Genomic DNA, 15,520 nt, shown 5'->3' with positions numbered 1-15,520 from the left:
GTAGCCAGTCAAAAAACTGAAAAATTCTAAATGGAAATGAGTTTTTGAGCACCTTGGCATGTTGGCCTGCTGTTATTGCATTTTGTCATTGCTATTGCGAACCACCATCTGGTCTCTGCAGGTTGGCTGCACTTTCTAAACTACTTCAGGGAGTGCAGCACTTTTGTCCTTGACTTAACAGTGCAGCCACATGCCACCTGCATCACGCTCTTTGACTTCACATTGTGCAGGAGTCCTACGGATCTCTTGCGCTCACTACTTTGGAAGCGCACGCATCATGCAAGCTCTTCGTAGCAAAGGATATGGTGCAGTGTAAATTGATTAGTGGTGCCTGAATGGAAATGTCACCCACTTTGGTTTACAACAATCAGTCTAGCTGGTGCTAGGAAGCAAGTTACAAGTTTTATGCACTGATGGTTGTCAGGACACATTGGTATGGGCTTATTCTTGCTAATTTCTTTCATTCAAATGGGTTTCTCTTCATTGTTTTTTAACCATGGAGGAAGGAAACCCAGGAGCGGCCCCGGCCAGTATGGATGTATTGGAAAAAGTGTGGCGGAAGTCACGTGCTGTTTTTTGCAAAGGAACACTGGGACGGGTACCCCAAATGTCAACGTTGCCATAGCAACCACGCTCCTGAAGCTTTCGCTGCTGCTCTTGGTCTCTGAAAAGTGAGATACAATTTTCCCGCCAGCGTCTTTCTCGCAGCACCTTTTGTTTGTGAGAAAAGCTGACTTAGGAGAGTGGTGTGTAAGCTTGAAAGTTGTGTTTTGGGTCTGTGAGTGTGTGTGTCGGCCAGCAACAGATACACTCAAGCAATCACGGTGCGGGTCTTCGTCGTCTTCAACATGCCACGGAAAAACGTAGGAGTGCGTCTGCTTCACTAAAACTGCTACAGAAGTTTTGTAGGCTTTGTTCTGACGCGCGTCGGCAGCACACAGTTCTGGCGGCTCGTAACAATGCAAGTTCAAAGTTCGCGCCCATCTGCTCCGGCGAGCTGCGGAACCCCTGATTGGAGGCGCAAAGACAGATGGCACACCAACATGGCTGCACTTCCGGCTTCAAAAATCTGACATCAGGGCCTCTCCTGTTTTGTTTCTTTCCTCCATGTTTTTTAACAAATGTTACATCTATGGCCACCACTTTGCTGCCACCACATAGTAGTTCCATGCTAAAGCTTAATGTGATAATGAAAACAAACTACCCTTTGCATTACAATTTGGACATTCATTGAAAAGGCTTAACTACTCACAGCAGACAGAGCTGCTTTGGGTGGAGACAGGTGCCACACTGCACTCACACAATGTGAACTGGTATTAGATTACGAGGTTTTATGAGCCAAAACCACGATCTGATTATGAGGCACGCCATAGTGGGGGACTCTGGAATAATTTGGACCACCTGGGGGTCTTTAACGTGCACCTAAACCTAAGTACACGGGTGTTTTCGCATTTTGCCTCCCTTGAAATGGGGCTGCAGTGGCCGGGATTCGATCCCGCGACCTCGTGCTTAGCAGCCCAACACCATAGTCACTAAGCAACCACGGTGGTAATGTTAACTGGCATAGCACTGTCGCATAGCACTGGTGCATAGCACTGTCGAGAACTGGTTCAGAAAGTACAACCAAATTGAAGAGACCTATAGTGAACAGCATTACGAAGAACCTTGGCCTCGCAATTTACTCCATCATTGTTAACAAATTTTTTAGCAGCCTAGAATGAAGCCTAGCATTGGCAAGTTATGATGGCGGCTGCTACCAGTAGTAGGCACAGTCCATGCCAAAGTTCTACTCTCTATGTGTTTTCTGCTGCACATGACGGTGCTTGTCATCCCGTAATTATTAGCTGAGTTTCTTGCGGGATTGTGTCCATGAATGCGTACTGAGATTATGCTATCCACCAGGACTGTTCTAAGAACCCGTGAAGTAATATTTACTGCTGAAACAAAAACCTCAGCATAATGTTTAAGTTAATGATTCACTGCAAGTACAACTTGCTATACTGAGGTTTGACTGCTTATGCATCTCCATGAACAGCCAAACACACAAGTTTCTTGACCACAACTGGATGTGAAAAGCAGAGTTCCCTGCAGCCTTGACATACAAGCTACAATAGATGGGCGCACTATGGTGCTCTTAGCTCCAATATCAGGCTGCACTTCTGGAATTTTAGCTGCCTGCTTTTCATGGAAAGATTTTTAGCTTTTTTAAGAAATGTAGCAATGTGGACAGCTGGGCACAAATTGGTGAAGATTCTTAATAGGTTACGTAGTCAAAAAATACTTTGTTCACATGAGTACACAAGTGCACATCATTTCATGCCAAGTATAGAGCAAATTTTTAATGCATAAAGCATAATTTACATTTATGTTTGGAAAGAAATATCTGCTGCATGCAAGAATATCACCACCATAAAATGTTGCAAGCATTGTGATCTGCATAGAACTGAGAAGGAAAAACAGTAGAACGAAAGGAACAAGGACGAGACGAGTACACAGGTTACTTCCAACTTCTTTCGGGCTACTACTTTTCCTTCTCAGTTATGTACCAACTCACCAAAGAAAATGTTTTACTGTGCACAGAACTATTTCTCTTCTTTAGTTTGGGTAGTTCTAGCAAGGTAAATGAAACAAATTTGAGTAAAGTAAACTGTGCCACGTGTCCAGGAATTTTTTTTTGTTATTCTTGTGACGTCTCTCATCTCTCACTCGGGCCTAAGAGCTGGATCGCGTGAATTCCCTTTGTACCTAACATATTCCTCAAAGGTTGTTTTTACTGGTTTAAACAATGGATGTAGCCCTAAAGCAAAGTTACCTCACAGAAATTTTATGAACTTGGCTATTTAATCACTCTAATATGTGATCAAAATTACCCTTCCTCAAGCCATTGCCTACGAGGGCTCCTCAACTTGCATTCCATGCAGCTATGACTCTGTTCCACCTAAAGCAATACATCGGCTAACATCATTGGTGTCACTTACTTTTAGTCTATACAAACTGGTGCATTCCTGCACTTGTTGCTATGGTTCATTCACTTTTGTGTGTGTGTGTGTGGGGGGGGGGAGGTGTCACGCAACATAATGCCTGAATGGAATCACATATAAGCATGGAAGCCCATTTCATGCAGCTACTACAAAAGCGACTTTTGAAATGTATTGTCCATGAGCCAGCGTTCATAGTCTTCAGGGTGGTCACTTCTCAACTTCACACACCTAAGTATATTTTCACAGACTGTCTTTGTCCCAGGGCACATCCAAAGTAGATGGTGGGCATCCGCAACATATGCAGGAGCGGAGCACTTCAGACACTGGACATTGTCTTCATATGGTTGACCCCGGATACAAGTGACAACTGGTGTAGCAAGACGTGTTTTTTTTAGGGGCGAAGCTCCTTAGGGTGTGGGTCTGTCCCTCCTCTGCAGTATTAGTAGTAGTAGTAGTAGAAGTAGTAGTAGTAGTAGGTAGCCACGTCTACTTTTATGAGAAAAAAAAATTCAAAAAATTGTGTCCGTAGCGGAATCGAACCAGGGACCCCTCGCTTCTGAACGCGTGGCGCTAACCACTACGCCACGAAGCGCACATGGACAGACGCACCACGATGGCAATAAATACCCAACATTAACGAAAGACTGCGCGTTTCTAACGCGTTTGTGCTAGTGCGTTACGGCCCGTGTAAGAAGCTGGTGTAAGACGCTGTGGAGCCTTACCCCCGTATTCATAAGCGCTGATGGCGTCGGCAAACGCGGTGAACGTTCCGGCATGTGTAAACGGCTGCGTAAGACGCTGTGGCCTCTTCCCCTTAGAGTACTGCACGTTTCTAACGCGTTTGTGCTAGCGTCCCCTTAAGCGGGAGATGGTGCAATTATAATGAACGGCGCTGTTATAAAATAGGAATGACGTCACATATGGCGCGTGTCATTGATGGAAGTCAATCGTTCGATTTAGTGCGGCGAGACTGGGCGAATTACACGGAAGATTCACGGTTTATCGATGATTCCCTCCGGAGCTTCGTCACTCATCATCATTCACCCCGTGGATATGCGGTGTTTTTTGTTGTTGTTCTATGGTGGCCGTGGTGGTTTAGTGGTGAAAATTGCACGCAGTACTCATGTCTTCTATAGCATGCATACCTTACAGAGCACTCATTTCACACATCTTCTACAGTGATGCAAGCTCGCTCATCATAATTTTTCAGGCCAAGATAAAACACAGCACTGATGAGCCACAGCATGGCAAATGCATGCAAGGCCAGTTCTTGAGAAGATAGCCAATTTATGTGTTCTGCATAAACTATGCGATTGCTGAAACTTTTGAGAAATGTCATGGCACCTAATGTTTTTTTCTAGGGGACTGAACGGCACGTTATTGTGAGATAATCACTCCTATGCTTCGCAGGCAGTTATAACCATAACATTAATCTGAACCTTTGCTGAATTCTTTCTTGCTACAACCCATCACAACGAGTCTTCCATAGGGCCCAACTTTCTTGAATAAGTTATCTGTTGCACTACCTTTCCTTGCACACATCCTCTCCTTGCACAGCCAGGTCTGCCAGGCTAACCCTGCCTGCAGCAATATCATCACCACCACCACACAGGTGAGCACAAATGCACACTTACCCATAGCAGCTGCTGCAGACAGTCCTCATCCTCAGCTGGAAGTGTGCATTGCTTTGAAGAATGCTCTTCATTTATTATCTTTGTGTTTTTATTATTATGAGGTTAACAAATTACTTTTACAATACTACTAAAAAATAAACGTTTGTGCACTGCCATCTTATAAGTACTATTACAGATATGACCCTACATTGAAAGCCAATTAGGTCACCTGCCAGAGTGACACCACAAACCCATAATTAGTAGGATGAGTAGTGCTGGGAGAAAACTCATATACAGGTGTCCATTTAATAGGCAGCAGTGTGAAATCTTTAAGATATGCTTATAAATCACACAGCTGACACAGAGCACTTCAAATTGGCCCTGTATATTCTCAAGAACTTCTGCTACCGGATCAATACATTTCTGTACAACCCTCAAAATTGTTTCGTAACTCCTGTTGGGTTTGCACATTCTGTTCTTTTCTGTTATAGCTTACAGCTTCTATATTGGTCATAAACATGTGTAAATGATAGAACATAGTAATGTAGAACAGTAAAATTTACATTTGTTTTGCTATTGTAATCATGCTTTGTTATCAGGAGTATGTGCAGTGTCAACCAGTTCAAACAGTGTGAAACAGTGTTTGCCTTGAAATGGTAGAACATTTATGCAGCTATGGTTTCCACTTGCTGTATGACAAGCAATACCAAGTACCACTAAGCAAGGCTTGAATATTGAAGGCTGGGCTGACTCACGGAAAGAAACACAAACATGTACAACTTTGCTTGAGATACACAGTTTAAGGCCTGTACAGGACATGGCCAAGGCCACTTTTTGCTATGCAGCCTGGCATAAAGCATTTAATTGAATGCAAGTCAAAGCTTTTTTTTTCGAAAATGTTACCCAAAATCAGCTATCAACTTATTTTCGTGGCAACAGAATCTCGACCTATGCTTGTGAACAAAACTATCAAAAGCATCAAGCTAACCAGGTTCCACCGGCGCGCTGGCCGTAAGGCCAGTCTTGAGATTATCCAGACTGGCTTTAAGAAACGCTGCATATCTAACGTACTCAACAACAATGAGGACGACTTTGTTTGTGGTGCCGAGGACACCTGCGAAGCATCCAACCAGCACGACTTTTCTGGTAGTTTGACGAGGATGCAGCTTGTGGCATCGACTAGCGAGATTTAGTGGCCAAGCTTACGGTAAAGGTTTGTCATGCTCAATGTTTATCGTTCTTTAAAACAGATATGGGTTGACCTATGTTGGAATTATATTTTTAAATTTCTCATCGACTTACAATATATAGGAGTCGAACTAGTGAACCAGTTCACGGCGGTTCACGAGAAGTTCAGAAATTGTGCAGCTCGATTTCTGCGGTGCAGGCACAGCGCGACACTCGAAACGAATGCCAAGGTGCAGATGCAGGCATTATGTTATGTCTGACTAATGTGCACGGAGTGCGTAAGTTTGAGAGGTCCTGAACTCCAGGTATGATCGGCTTCTGGTGCATAAATACACACCACACTTGCACAGATACATCAGACGTGCATAAGCAGGGTTTTAACGGTGCTTGCGCTCGTGTGCTATGTCGTCTGCTGCGTACCTGTACATCTGCACAAAGGCGGCACTGACAGTGGAGTGGGTGCAGCAAAATCATGAACCAACCCTGCACCTTTTGAACCGAACAGCGTGGTTCAGCGGGCGCCATTGCTGCACCGCAGAAATGAATGGCAGGATGCAGCACCTCGTGAACTATTTCAGGCGGTGCAGGCTAATCGAATATACCTTATATTCATGTTTCTCCTATTTTTGAGCAAATACGGTAGCTCAGTTAGATACTATTCTACCATCGCATGTTTATAGTGGTGTTTGCACTTATCATATTGTAGTAGCCAACTAGTGTTTTTCATTCTGAATTTTCTTAAATAAAGGCCAAGTGCAACAAAATACTATGAGTTTGGGTAAACTGATTATAAATGAGTAGTGTATACTATTGAAGCAATCCTGGCAAAACTGCAAGGCTGGCAAATGTCTAATTTTCTTACTAACAGCCTAAGTAGACAACACCGGCACCTGGTGGTTAGCAGATTTGACATAAATCTCACAGCATGGCCTCCAAGATCTTCAGCACATCACGGGTGCCACCTGATCTTGCAGGTCATGCCCAGGCACCATTCTGGTTCTCAACAATTCTGGTTCTGCAGCATTTCTGGCATGTGGTAATGGCAGCATATTTTTCCGTTCTAGTTTCACAAAACATCTATTTATGTGAGCTTTTTGTGACACATACAGTCTCACTGCAAATGTAAACGCTTGCAATGACAGTGCTCTGTGCTTACAAAAAAATCTAGGATTTTTACACAATCCAACATTTTGTTGAAGTTGCCCTTTAATACCTGTGCTGCAAGTTCATCTAAGGAATGTATCCTCAAAGCATGTCACCTACAAGGCACAGAATGAACGCAAAAAGTGTTGTACATTTTTATGCATTTACCACTGAAATTTTATAAACAAGGTGGAAGAGGATGTTGTGACTTACGATACGTTGCCTTTTCAACAATCTTTGAAAGTGGTGTGTGCGTATCTGATGCCTTTCCGAATTCTCCTCGGAGTTCATAAGTACGAAGCTGGTTAGAATGACAGAGCTTTTTCATCTTGTGGTAGCCTCCATGGACCCTCATTACTGAAATAAAAAGTATTTTGCTTTTTTTAGGCAAGTAATAAAAGACTGAGTAAAGTTCTAGTCAAGTCTCTACAGTGATAAACAGATCCTGACACACCAATCACTATTAGATTTGTTTGTACTCTTCACATAGAACACAAAAAGGGCCTACAAAACTTCAAACTGGATGAATAGCACACAGTGCAGCAGCATCTTGGAACAGATTCAAATACCTGGCGACCTGAAAGAACAATAGTTTTTTTTTTTTTAATTGCAGCTAATTCCCGACGTTATGAATCACATTGTTGTAAACCAAAAAAACTGCACAGCTATCATATACTGCACAACAATCATATAAACCAAGGTGTCAAACTGGAACCAACCTCAAAATGTAATGCAAAGCAAAAACATAAAGCACTATTTTGGCACATACTGTAACCAAGCAGATCTATAACGGATAAATGGCAGCACATTAATTTTTTAATACTGAGAATAAAACGAAAAAATAAAAAATTCTGGCTCTTTGACTGCCATCGACATTCTGAACACTTCATGTTTGCGCTGGCTGCGGTTAGCACCTGAACGATTTGCTTTGTAGAGGGGAAACCTGTGTTTATGGGAGGTGCTGTAGAGGAGGGTAAAAGGCTTCACAATGTGGCTACTTACACAACACCCCAGAGGTATATTTTCCAAGGTTTACACCGCAGGCCATGTTAAAATCTTGAGGTTGGTACCGAGAGCCTACAACTACAGAAATGAGACAAAATGGTGGAAAAAGATGAGATGACTACCAGAGCAAGTGACGACAACCTGAATATTGATTGCAAAGCTTACTTACCAAGAGGATGGTCTGCAAAACTTGGGGAAGACTTAACAGTAAGTTCCACACTATTGGACACAGACCCTTCGATAGTAACATAGTCTGTTGGGGGTCGCACATCCATTTCATTAAGGTCTGAAAAGTAACAACGCCATAGATGGCTTTATATGTTAATGTATACTGAAGATACTCGAAAATCACAATATAAGCCTGTGATACGGATAGCAGAGATAAATGTGATACACAGCTACAGCAGATGTTCATACATATTAACGGTAACTTGAGAAAGCTTAGAAAAATAAAAAATTATGGCTCTTTGACTGCCATCCACATTCTGCAATACTTCATCTTTGTGCTGGTTGCAGTTAGAGCCTAAACGATTTAACTTATAGAGGGGGGTAACAGTGTGGCAGAGGGAAGGAAACGAGCTTGCGCACAGAGCACACCGCTCTGTATGCCGCCTTCTATTTGTCCCATCCATGGCCCTATTCTCTTTTTTGATACAAATGTGCACCAAATCAGCCTCAACATTTCTTACCAGAGTTTCATTCTCTCTCACCACAAAAAAAGTGTCAACTTTTTGTGGTGATAACATCAGCTGAGCCTGGCTTTAACACAAAGCAGACATGCTTTAAAACATGCAATTTCCATAGCAGCTCTCACTATGCCTGCACTTGTAAGGAAAGACAATAAACTCAAAGAATGGCACCTTTGCCACCTCCTTGTTGATGCTTTGGCCACCTCTAGTGCATTCACCACAGTGATGCTTTATCTCTACACAGGTGAAGCTTTACAAAGGACTTTAAAATCAACATAACTGAAAGCAGTGGGCAGCATTATAGTAGGAACAAATGTTCGAGGAATCCCACCTGTTATGGGCACACAAGTGACAGTCCAGAAACAGAAAAGTACTGGTAACAGTAGTACAGGGATGGCATTGAATTCCAATTTGGAATATTGCAAGGAACATTAAATACAGCCTAGTAGGACTGTCATTGCTCGTAGTCAGTGCAGGAGTCTCAAGCTATAAGCACTCCCGTCTAGTGGTAAATCATTTTTTGCCTCTGTATCCCTGTGAATAAAATACCCATTATGATAGATTTAATCTTAAGCCTATACTTTTGCTTTATAGCCATAATTTTTCAAAATATGACACCAATTATTGTCAAACGACTTTAACGCAGAATTAAGCGAGGGTCTGTGTGCACATTTTTCCTTGGTAGCTTTCTTCGTCTTAGTAGCCTTTTTACTTAGGTAGCTTGCTTGGGGGGCAAAAACTGGCAAGCTAAAGCAAAATTTAATTTAAATTTGTTTAGCTGAAGGCATCAATTTGTTAGCACCAATCACAACATCTGTGCAGGTTGGTGTCTTCCGACTGTAGAGGATGTATATATATCTCAAATTAAATGACGTTATTCATTATTGATGTATGTATTATTCATTATTCCTTTTCTGCGGTGAGAAACCACATACTGACGGTATTATACCCAGCATGTTTAATTTCGAGGAAAGCAGGTCATCAACACCAAGAAATGAATAAAAGTTTAGGTGGAGCAAACAATAAGCAGTGTGAATAAAAGCAAGAATGGGGATTTACACCCTGACGGTTTGGGCTTGTTGGTATGCTATTACTAATAAAATGGTTTGTTTAGTGCAAGTACAAGAGAAAGAACAAAGAATACATAAGACAGAGCGCTCCATCTTGTGTATTCCATCTTCTTTCCCATGTACCTGTGCTAAACAAAATTTTCTCAGTACAGTGCTTTACATTTTGGTGCCAGTTACACTCCCGAAACCGCTCAGATTTGAATATCAATTTCATGGTGCACATGCTAACAAAGAAATGTTAATCTTCAGTAGACACGTTTGTGTTGTACATGTACACCCGTGAGCAAAAGCATACGGACCACAGGGTCGCCGAAAAAAACAGAATTTCTTCGTAATTAACATGCATAAACGGAAACTGACGAGTGCACTAGAAAATTTGTAATGCCAAGTTTGGACTGCAGTCTTTAATTTCAAGTTGCATTCATAGACAGAGGAGAAAATGAGTTTTATTGCACAATCCCTGGTCCGTATACTTTTGCTCACAGATGTACATATGTCCATCCATGTTCGAAGAGTGCTGTAGATCTCCCTTGAGGATTTAAACTACTTAAAATATCTGACTTGGTAAACATTTTGCATGTCAGATTCTGAAATTTGGGCAATGAACATCAAAAATATCACCACCCTCTTGCGAGAAAATCATGCCAAGCTCCACTTCCCCAACAGAAATGTTCCGACGCAGCCCCTGGCTGCTATCCGGTGAAGATAAATCGCTTGTTATCTGTTTATGTTCAGCAGCGCAGTGGAGGTTGTGAATGGTTTAACAATGTAGCGTTCGTTACGTCACGTGCAAGTCATCGAGAGTGTGGGCTACGTGAGAATTGGCGAGACCGTGCCACGCAGATTTGCTGGCACTTTTCGTTGCGCCAAACAGCTATACTGTTTACAATGGGTGGCCAAAAATGTTTTGCGTCAAACATGAGCTAGCAACAGTTTATCCTCCGCGCAACAATGCGTCTTGTCTGTAGTACACTACTATACGCAATAATAGCCGTTACAGGGGTACTTAAGAGCACCATAGAAGTCGACTGGCATGGCTTTTCTCGAGCGCGATCGAAGCAGGAACGTGAAAAATTCACCCTCGCTTGAAAATGACATGCACTCGATCTGCAATGGCTCAAGCACACGTTAAAACGTGCACGTGTGACAGCGGTACAAGATAATGAGTAGCACTCGATCTGCAATGGCTCAAGCACACGTTAAAACGTGCACGTGTGACAGCGGTACAAGATAAGGCAAAGTAATCTATACCCCGGCATAAGTTCCCTATGACAGCACGTCGCACATCTGCGCAGGTGACATTTGCAGGCTTGTAGACGCAGAAAATGCCCCGTAACAGTTGGAAAGCCTTCGGGGCGTAGGTCACAGTTTGTAACGACGTATTGGCCATGACGCTGTCGACCGCGTTGGCTTGCAAAGGCTCGCCAACAATACGACAACCTGGCGTAGCAAGACTCCACGCGTACTACTTGAAAGCGCGATCAGAAAAACAACACAACTACAAAGAAGCGTGACAACCCCACAAAATATGCTGCCACTCTATCAGTGCATGTTGCGCTTGAGAGCGCTGCCATAGTCATGTCTTCAGCTTCAGCTAGAAGAGGCGTTGCTTCAGCCTTCGCCTCAGTGACGTATGAGTCCACAAATAAAATAACTTTTTTTCAACGTTTAGCTTTATTTTAAAATGTAAACTTAAGAAATTTTACTACTTCTATTGTTTACATGTTTTTTTATTCATTATTAATATATTTGCTCTCTTCCTCTTACACCTTCTCTCTTCCTTTATGCCTGCCTCTCCCCTCTGTGCTCCTTGCCTTCCTTGCTACTGAATACGCTCCTCTTCTCGTTCACTCACTCGGTCTCTATCACCGAGCTGGCAGAGGCCGTCTGTCGCTAACCCCATTTTCGATCTCTCTCTAGCTGGCCGGCCGCTCTGACGTTTACGTGAACGTTACGCTTATAGGGCCGCGATAGGGTGTTAAGTAAACGACCATCGTAACAAGCTCCAGTGCCTAGATCCTGCGGCCCTGCAGCTGTGTGAGGTGAGTGCGAAACGCCAACGGGTTATCATGCGGCAACTTGTTTTCACGGCATATCAGAAACTACAGTGGACGTCTGCCAAAAGTTCGACTCCGATTGCAAATGCTTGCGTCTGTTTGTGTCCTTGATTCGCGATTTTTCCCTAGTAGTATTTCGCTTGCGTGACGTACTACACGCTTGTTTCATTGCGTTGTTGAACTGGAGAGTACGTCGACCTGAATGAAAAGCGGCCCAGGCATACACTTGTTTCGCCTCGGTAAAACGCGAAAAGCTACAAAGCTGTAGAGTTAAGCGGCCCTTCGCGCCTGGATCATTGTTTACTATCGTTCTGACACTTCTTGGAACTCCGTCCGTCTAAATGAGCTGGGGTGGCTGTACGATTTAGAATTTTCCCTACGACTGTCGATACTGCGCTTATTTGCAACTCGTATATGCGCATGCTTTCGGTTGAGACTTTCCATATATCTGACCATTCATTAACATTGCCGTCAGTTTGCAGACCTGAGCACACGGCACATTGACATTGTTACGGTGAGTCGCCGTTGAAGGCTAGCATGAAAGCTTGATTCTGTGGGCTGACTTCAATATTACCTAAAGTTGGGCTGGGAAGTTCACGAGGGATTGACGTGGATTGACCGCCAATACAGACAGACCCAAGTGAGCGGTCAGGGGAAGAGTCTGTCGAGGAAAACACGCAAATAATGCCGCGTCGCTTTTTCCCTTGGTTCTTTCTGCTTTCTTGTTGGTCGACTGCCTAAGGCGAAATCAAGAATAAATGCATGCACTATTCTGTGCGTGCATTGGAAAGACTAACTTTCAAGACTCCTGCTTTCTTTCCTTTAGCAGTACCTGTAGCAACATTTTGTGAATTGATTTATGCTGTTGTTCTCGTATATATATCCTACAGGCTATCATTGTACTGAATTTCATCATTCCGTACGGTGATAAAGGTTTGTTTTCGTGGGGCTCCGACTCCCAACCGCAAACGTTTTCGGAACGCATATTCGATAAAAAATAAAGTATCGTTGCAGCCATTGCATCCGCTCTTAAATCGAGAAGTGCAGTGGATACCTTCATGTACGACCACCACATTGTTCACCTAAAGTGCAGGCTGAGTGCTGAAGTCGCGAGGAAATTTAACTTTCTCGGGAATCGCGTTCTCCGAAAACTTTAGCGGTTCAGCTGTGTCAAGATTTGTCTCCTGATGTGTGCTGTGGGCGTTTTGTTCGCCAGTGCTGGGCAACATAAAAAGAATAAAAAAAGCGAGACGGAAGAGAAGGGAAACTGCTGGTATTTTCTGTGTTGACGGAATATTGACAGGAATTCTGGTTGATTCAGAATACCCAATTGGCCGTAACGAAGCATCGATCGTAGCGCGAAATTCATGAGCGCACTCAAGTATAACGATTCTGTGCACACCTTAAGGTCTTTGTGAATGAATGTATAGCGAGATGTAGTAACATTGACAGTGCTAATAAAATTAAAACACAAAACGAATACGTTGACTGGATGCAAACATATTCGCGCTGTGTGCATCTTTTTCTTGCTTGTGTAGATTGGTTCATGGTAATTTATTATTATTATTATTAAATTTAGATATGCCGCTATTTGACACCTTCATTGATCCAGAGCCAAATATATAGGCGTGTGTATGTGTGGTTTGATTGACAAAGCTGCAAGTGTGTACTTAAGGTCCTCGCTCGATCCTTCGCCGAAGTCGTGTATGTATTACTTAAAAGCTGGAAGTGCGTCCCCGAAGCTTGCGACGCTGCGGTGTTTGAGGATCACTTGTCGATTGTAAATGTTTGCCTAAGGCATCGCTTGTCCTTTTGTGGTGTTCAAAGGGCGCGTGCAAAATAAGCGACAGCACGTGCTCACGCTTCGGAGCCCTTCCGAGCGGACGTGAATTACCGTCAGAGGCCATGTGCATTGGGCCATGCGCATTTCGGCGACGAAATCGAAAGCAGCGAAAGAGCCCTCGTTTCCGCGATGGCCGGGAAACTAGGAAGCCGATATGAGCCGTCGCGCGCGGACTCGACTGGCGGGTTCACATGTAGGTCGGCACGTTCTGGCCTGGATTTGCGGGCCGCGACGTCGCCTTGCGTTTTCTCTCCACCCGCGCAGTCTTAGTTGCGAGGTTTGACCGAACAAAAACGTCATGAACTACGCTCGTAAACGAGGCACAATGGCGCGCTCGAGGGGACTGAGCACGAGACAGTGAATGCGCCAGAGGAGATTGTCATCAGTATACCGTCAGCCTGCGTCAGGGCTATGGATCTGCCTGACTGTGTAGGGGGATAGACATGTTAAATTTCTTGTAAAATAAAAAACGCGCCCGCACTGCAGCAATACTTTTCTTGGGCGCCTCCTTGCAGGACCATGGCAGCGGAGCGCACCGGCCGCCGGGTGTTTGTGGTGGGTGTGGGCATGACCAAGTTCGCCAAGCCAGGCGACAAGAAGCGTGACTACCCAGTATTGGCCAAGGAGGCCGTGACAGCGGCACTGCAGGACTGCCGTCTGGAGTACGCCGACGTGCAGCAGGCCTGCTGCGGCTACGTGTACGGCGACTCGACATGCGGCCAGCGCTGTCTCTACGACTTGGGGATGACGGGCATTCCTGTGTACAACGTCAACAACAACTGTTCGACCGGCTCGACGGCGCTGCTGTTGGCCAAGCAGCTGGTCGAGGGCGGCCTGTCCGATGTGGTGCTGGCGCTAGGCTTCGAGAAGATGGACCGCGGCTCGCTCACCTCCAAGTACCGTGACCGCGCCAACCCCGTCGAGAAACACGCTAAGGTGCTGGCTGCCACGCACGGCCTGGCGCCGGCGCCCATGGCTGCGCAGATGTTCGGCGCTGCAGGGATGGAGCACATGGCCAAGTACGGCAGCACACGCGAGCACTTGGCCAAGATCGCCCAAAAGAACCACCGTCACTCGGTGAACAACCCGAACTCGCAGTTCCGCGACGAGCATACGCTCGAGGAGATCCTTGAGTCTCCCGTGGTGTTTGGGCCACTCACCAAGTTGCAGTGTTGCCCAACGTCGGACGGCGCGGCGGCCGCCATTCTGGTGAGCGAGGCCGTGGTGCGGCGGCTGCACCTCGAGGCGCAGGCCGTCGAAGTGCTCAGCATGGAGATGGCCACCGACCTGCCGTCGGCATTTGCCGACAACTCTTGCATCGAAATGGTGGGCTTCGGCATGACGCGCAAGGCAGCCCAGCAGGCGTTCCGGCGTGCGGGCCTCACTCCCAACGACGTGCAGGTGATCGAGCTGCACGACTGCTTCTCAGCCAACGAGCTGCTGGCGTACGAGGCGCTCGGCCTCTGCCCCGTGGGCAAGGCGGCGGAGCTGGTGGACCGCGGCGACAACACGTACGGCGGCAAGTACGTGGTGAACCCGAGCGGCGGCCTCATCTCCAAGGGCCACCCACTTGGCGCCACGGGTTTGGCACAGTGCGCCGAGCTCTGCTGGCAGTTGCGCGGCGTGGCCGGCCCGCGCCAGGTGCCCGGGGCCCGCGTCGCGCTGCAGCACAACATCGGCCTGGGCGGTGCGGTCGTGGTCGCCCTGTACCGCCTCGGCTTTCCCAGGGCTGCCCTCTGAGCGCTGCCTGCACTGTAAATACTATATGCTACGGTATACTTGGGCCACGGCTGTTCTTCTCCAGTCCGCTAGCACAATAAAAGAAGATTTAACACTGTTGTCCTGTACGTGAGGCCCTGTGCTGATAAGCGCCGACATGTCGTTCGCGACGGCTAAAGCCCCTCCATACACGTTTTCGCCGAAGCGGCGGT

General features: G+C 45.5%; 2 protein-coding genes across 4 annotated transcripts in view; one reads left to right on the top strand and one right to left on the bottom strand.

Annotated features, from left to right (window-relative positions):
* The window catches only part of LOC119436421 (pseudouridylate synthase TRUB2, mitochondrial), a 76,351-nt gene that overhangs the window by 13,924 nt on the left and 46,907 nt on the right, over window positions 1–15,520 (bottom strand). Inside the window, exons 2-5 of one of the 3 annotated variants that reach the window (XM_049657790.1) lie at window positions 10,941–11,187; window positions 8,100–8,216; window positions 7,928–8,008; window positions 7,139–7,282 (exon numbers count right to left, since the gene is read on the bottom strand). In XM_049657790.1, coding sequence (XP_049513747.1) covers window positions 7,139–7,282; window positions 7,928–8,008; window positions 8,100–8,216; window positions 10,941–11,079 — 481 coding nt within the window. In that variant the 5' untranslated portion in view covers window positions 11,080–11,187. Of the gene's footprint in view, window positions 1–7,138; window positions 7,283–7,927; window positions 8,009–8,099; window positions 8,217–10,940; window positions 11,285–15,520 lie in introns of those variants that run through there. The other 2 variants (XM_037703266.2, XM_049657794.1) reach the window with 2 other exon arrangements.
* On the top strand, window positions 11,509–15,428 carry LOC119436419 (sterol carrier protein 2). The gene is made up of 2 exons (XM_037703263.2): window positions 11,509–11,731; window positions 14,105–15,428. Exon 2 carries the CDS (start codon window positions 14,109–14,111, stop codon window positions 15,327–15,329), a length of 1,221 nt encoding a protein of 406 aa, XP_037559191.1. The 5' UTR covers window positions 11,509–11,731; window positions 14,105–14,108; the 3' UTR covers window positions 15,330–15,428.

The sequence above is a fragment of the Dermacentor silvarum genome, chromosome 1 (assembly GCF_013339745.2).
Source record: "Dermacentor silvarum isolate Dsil-2018 chromosome 1, BIME_Dsil_1.4, whole genome shotgun sequence".
Classification (NCBI taxonomy): domain Eukaryota; kingdom Metazoa; phylum Arthropoda; class Arachnida; order Ixodida; family Ixodidae; genus Dermacentor; species Dermacentor silvarum.
Note: the sequence above shows the minus strand (reverse complement) of the source record. Positions and strands in the feature narration are given on the sequence as shown.

What these genes read in the sequence shown, in the direction of transcription:
- LOC119436419 (XM_037703263.2), top strand. Translation starts at nt 14,109, where the DNA reads ATGGCAGCGGAGCGCACCGGCCGCCGGGTGTTTGTGGTGGGTGTGGGC.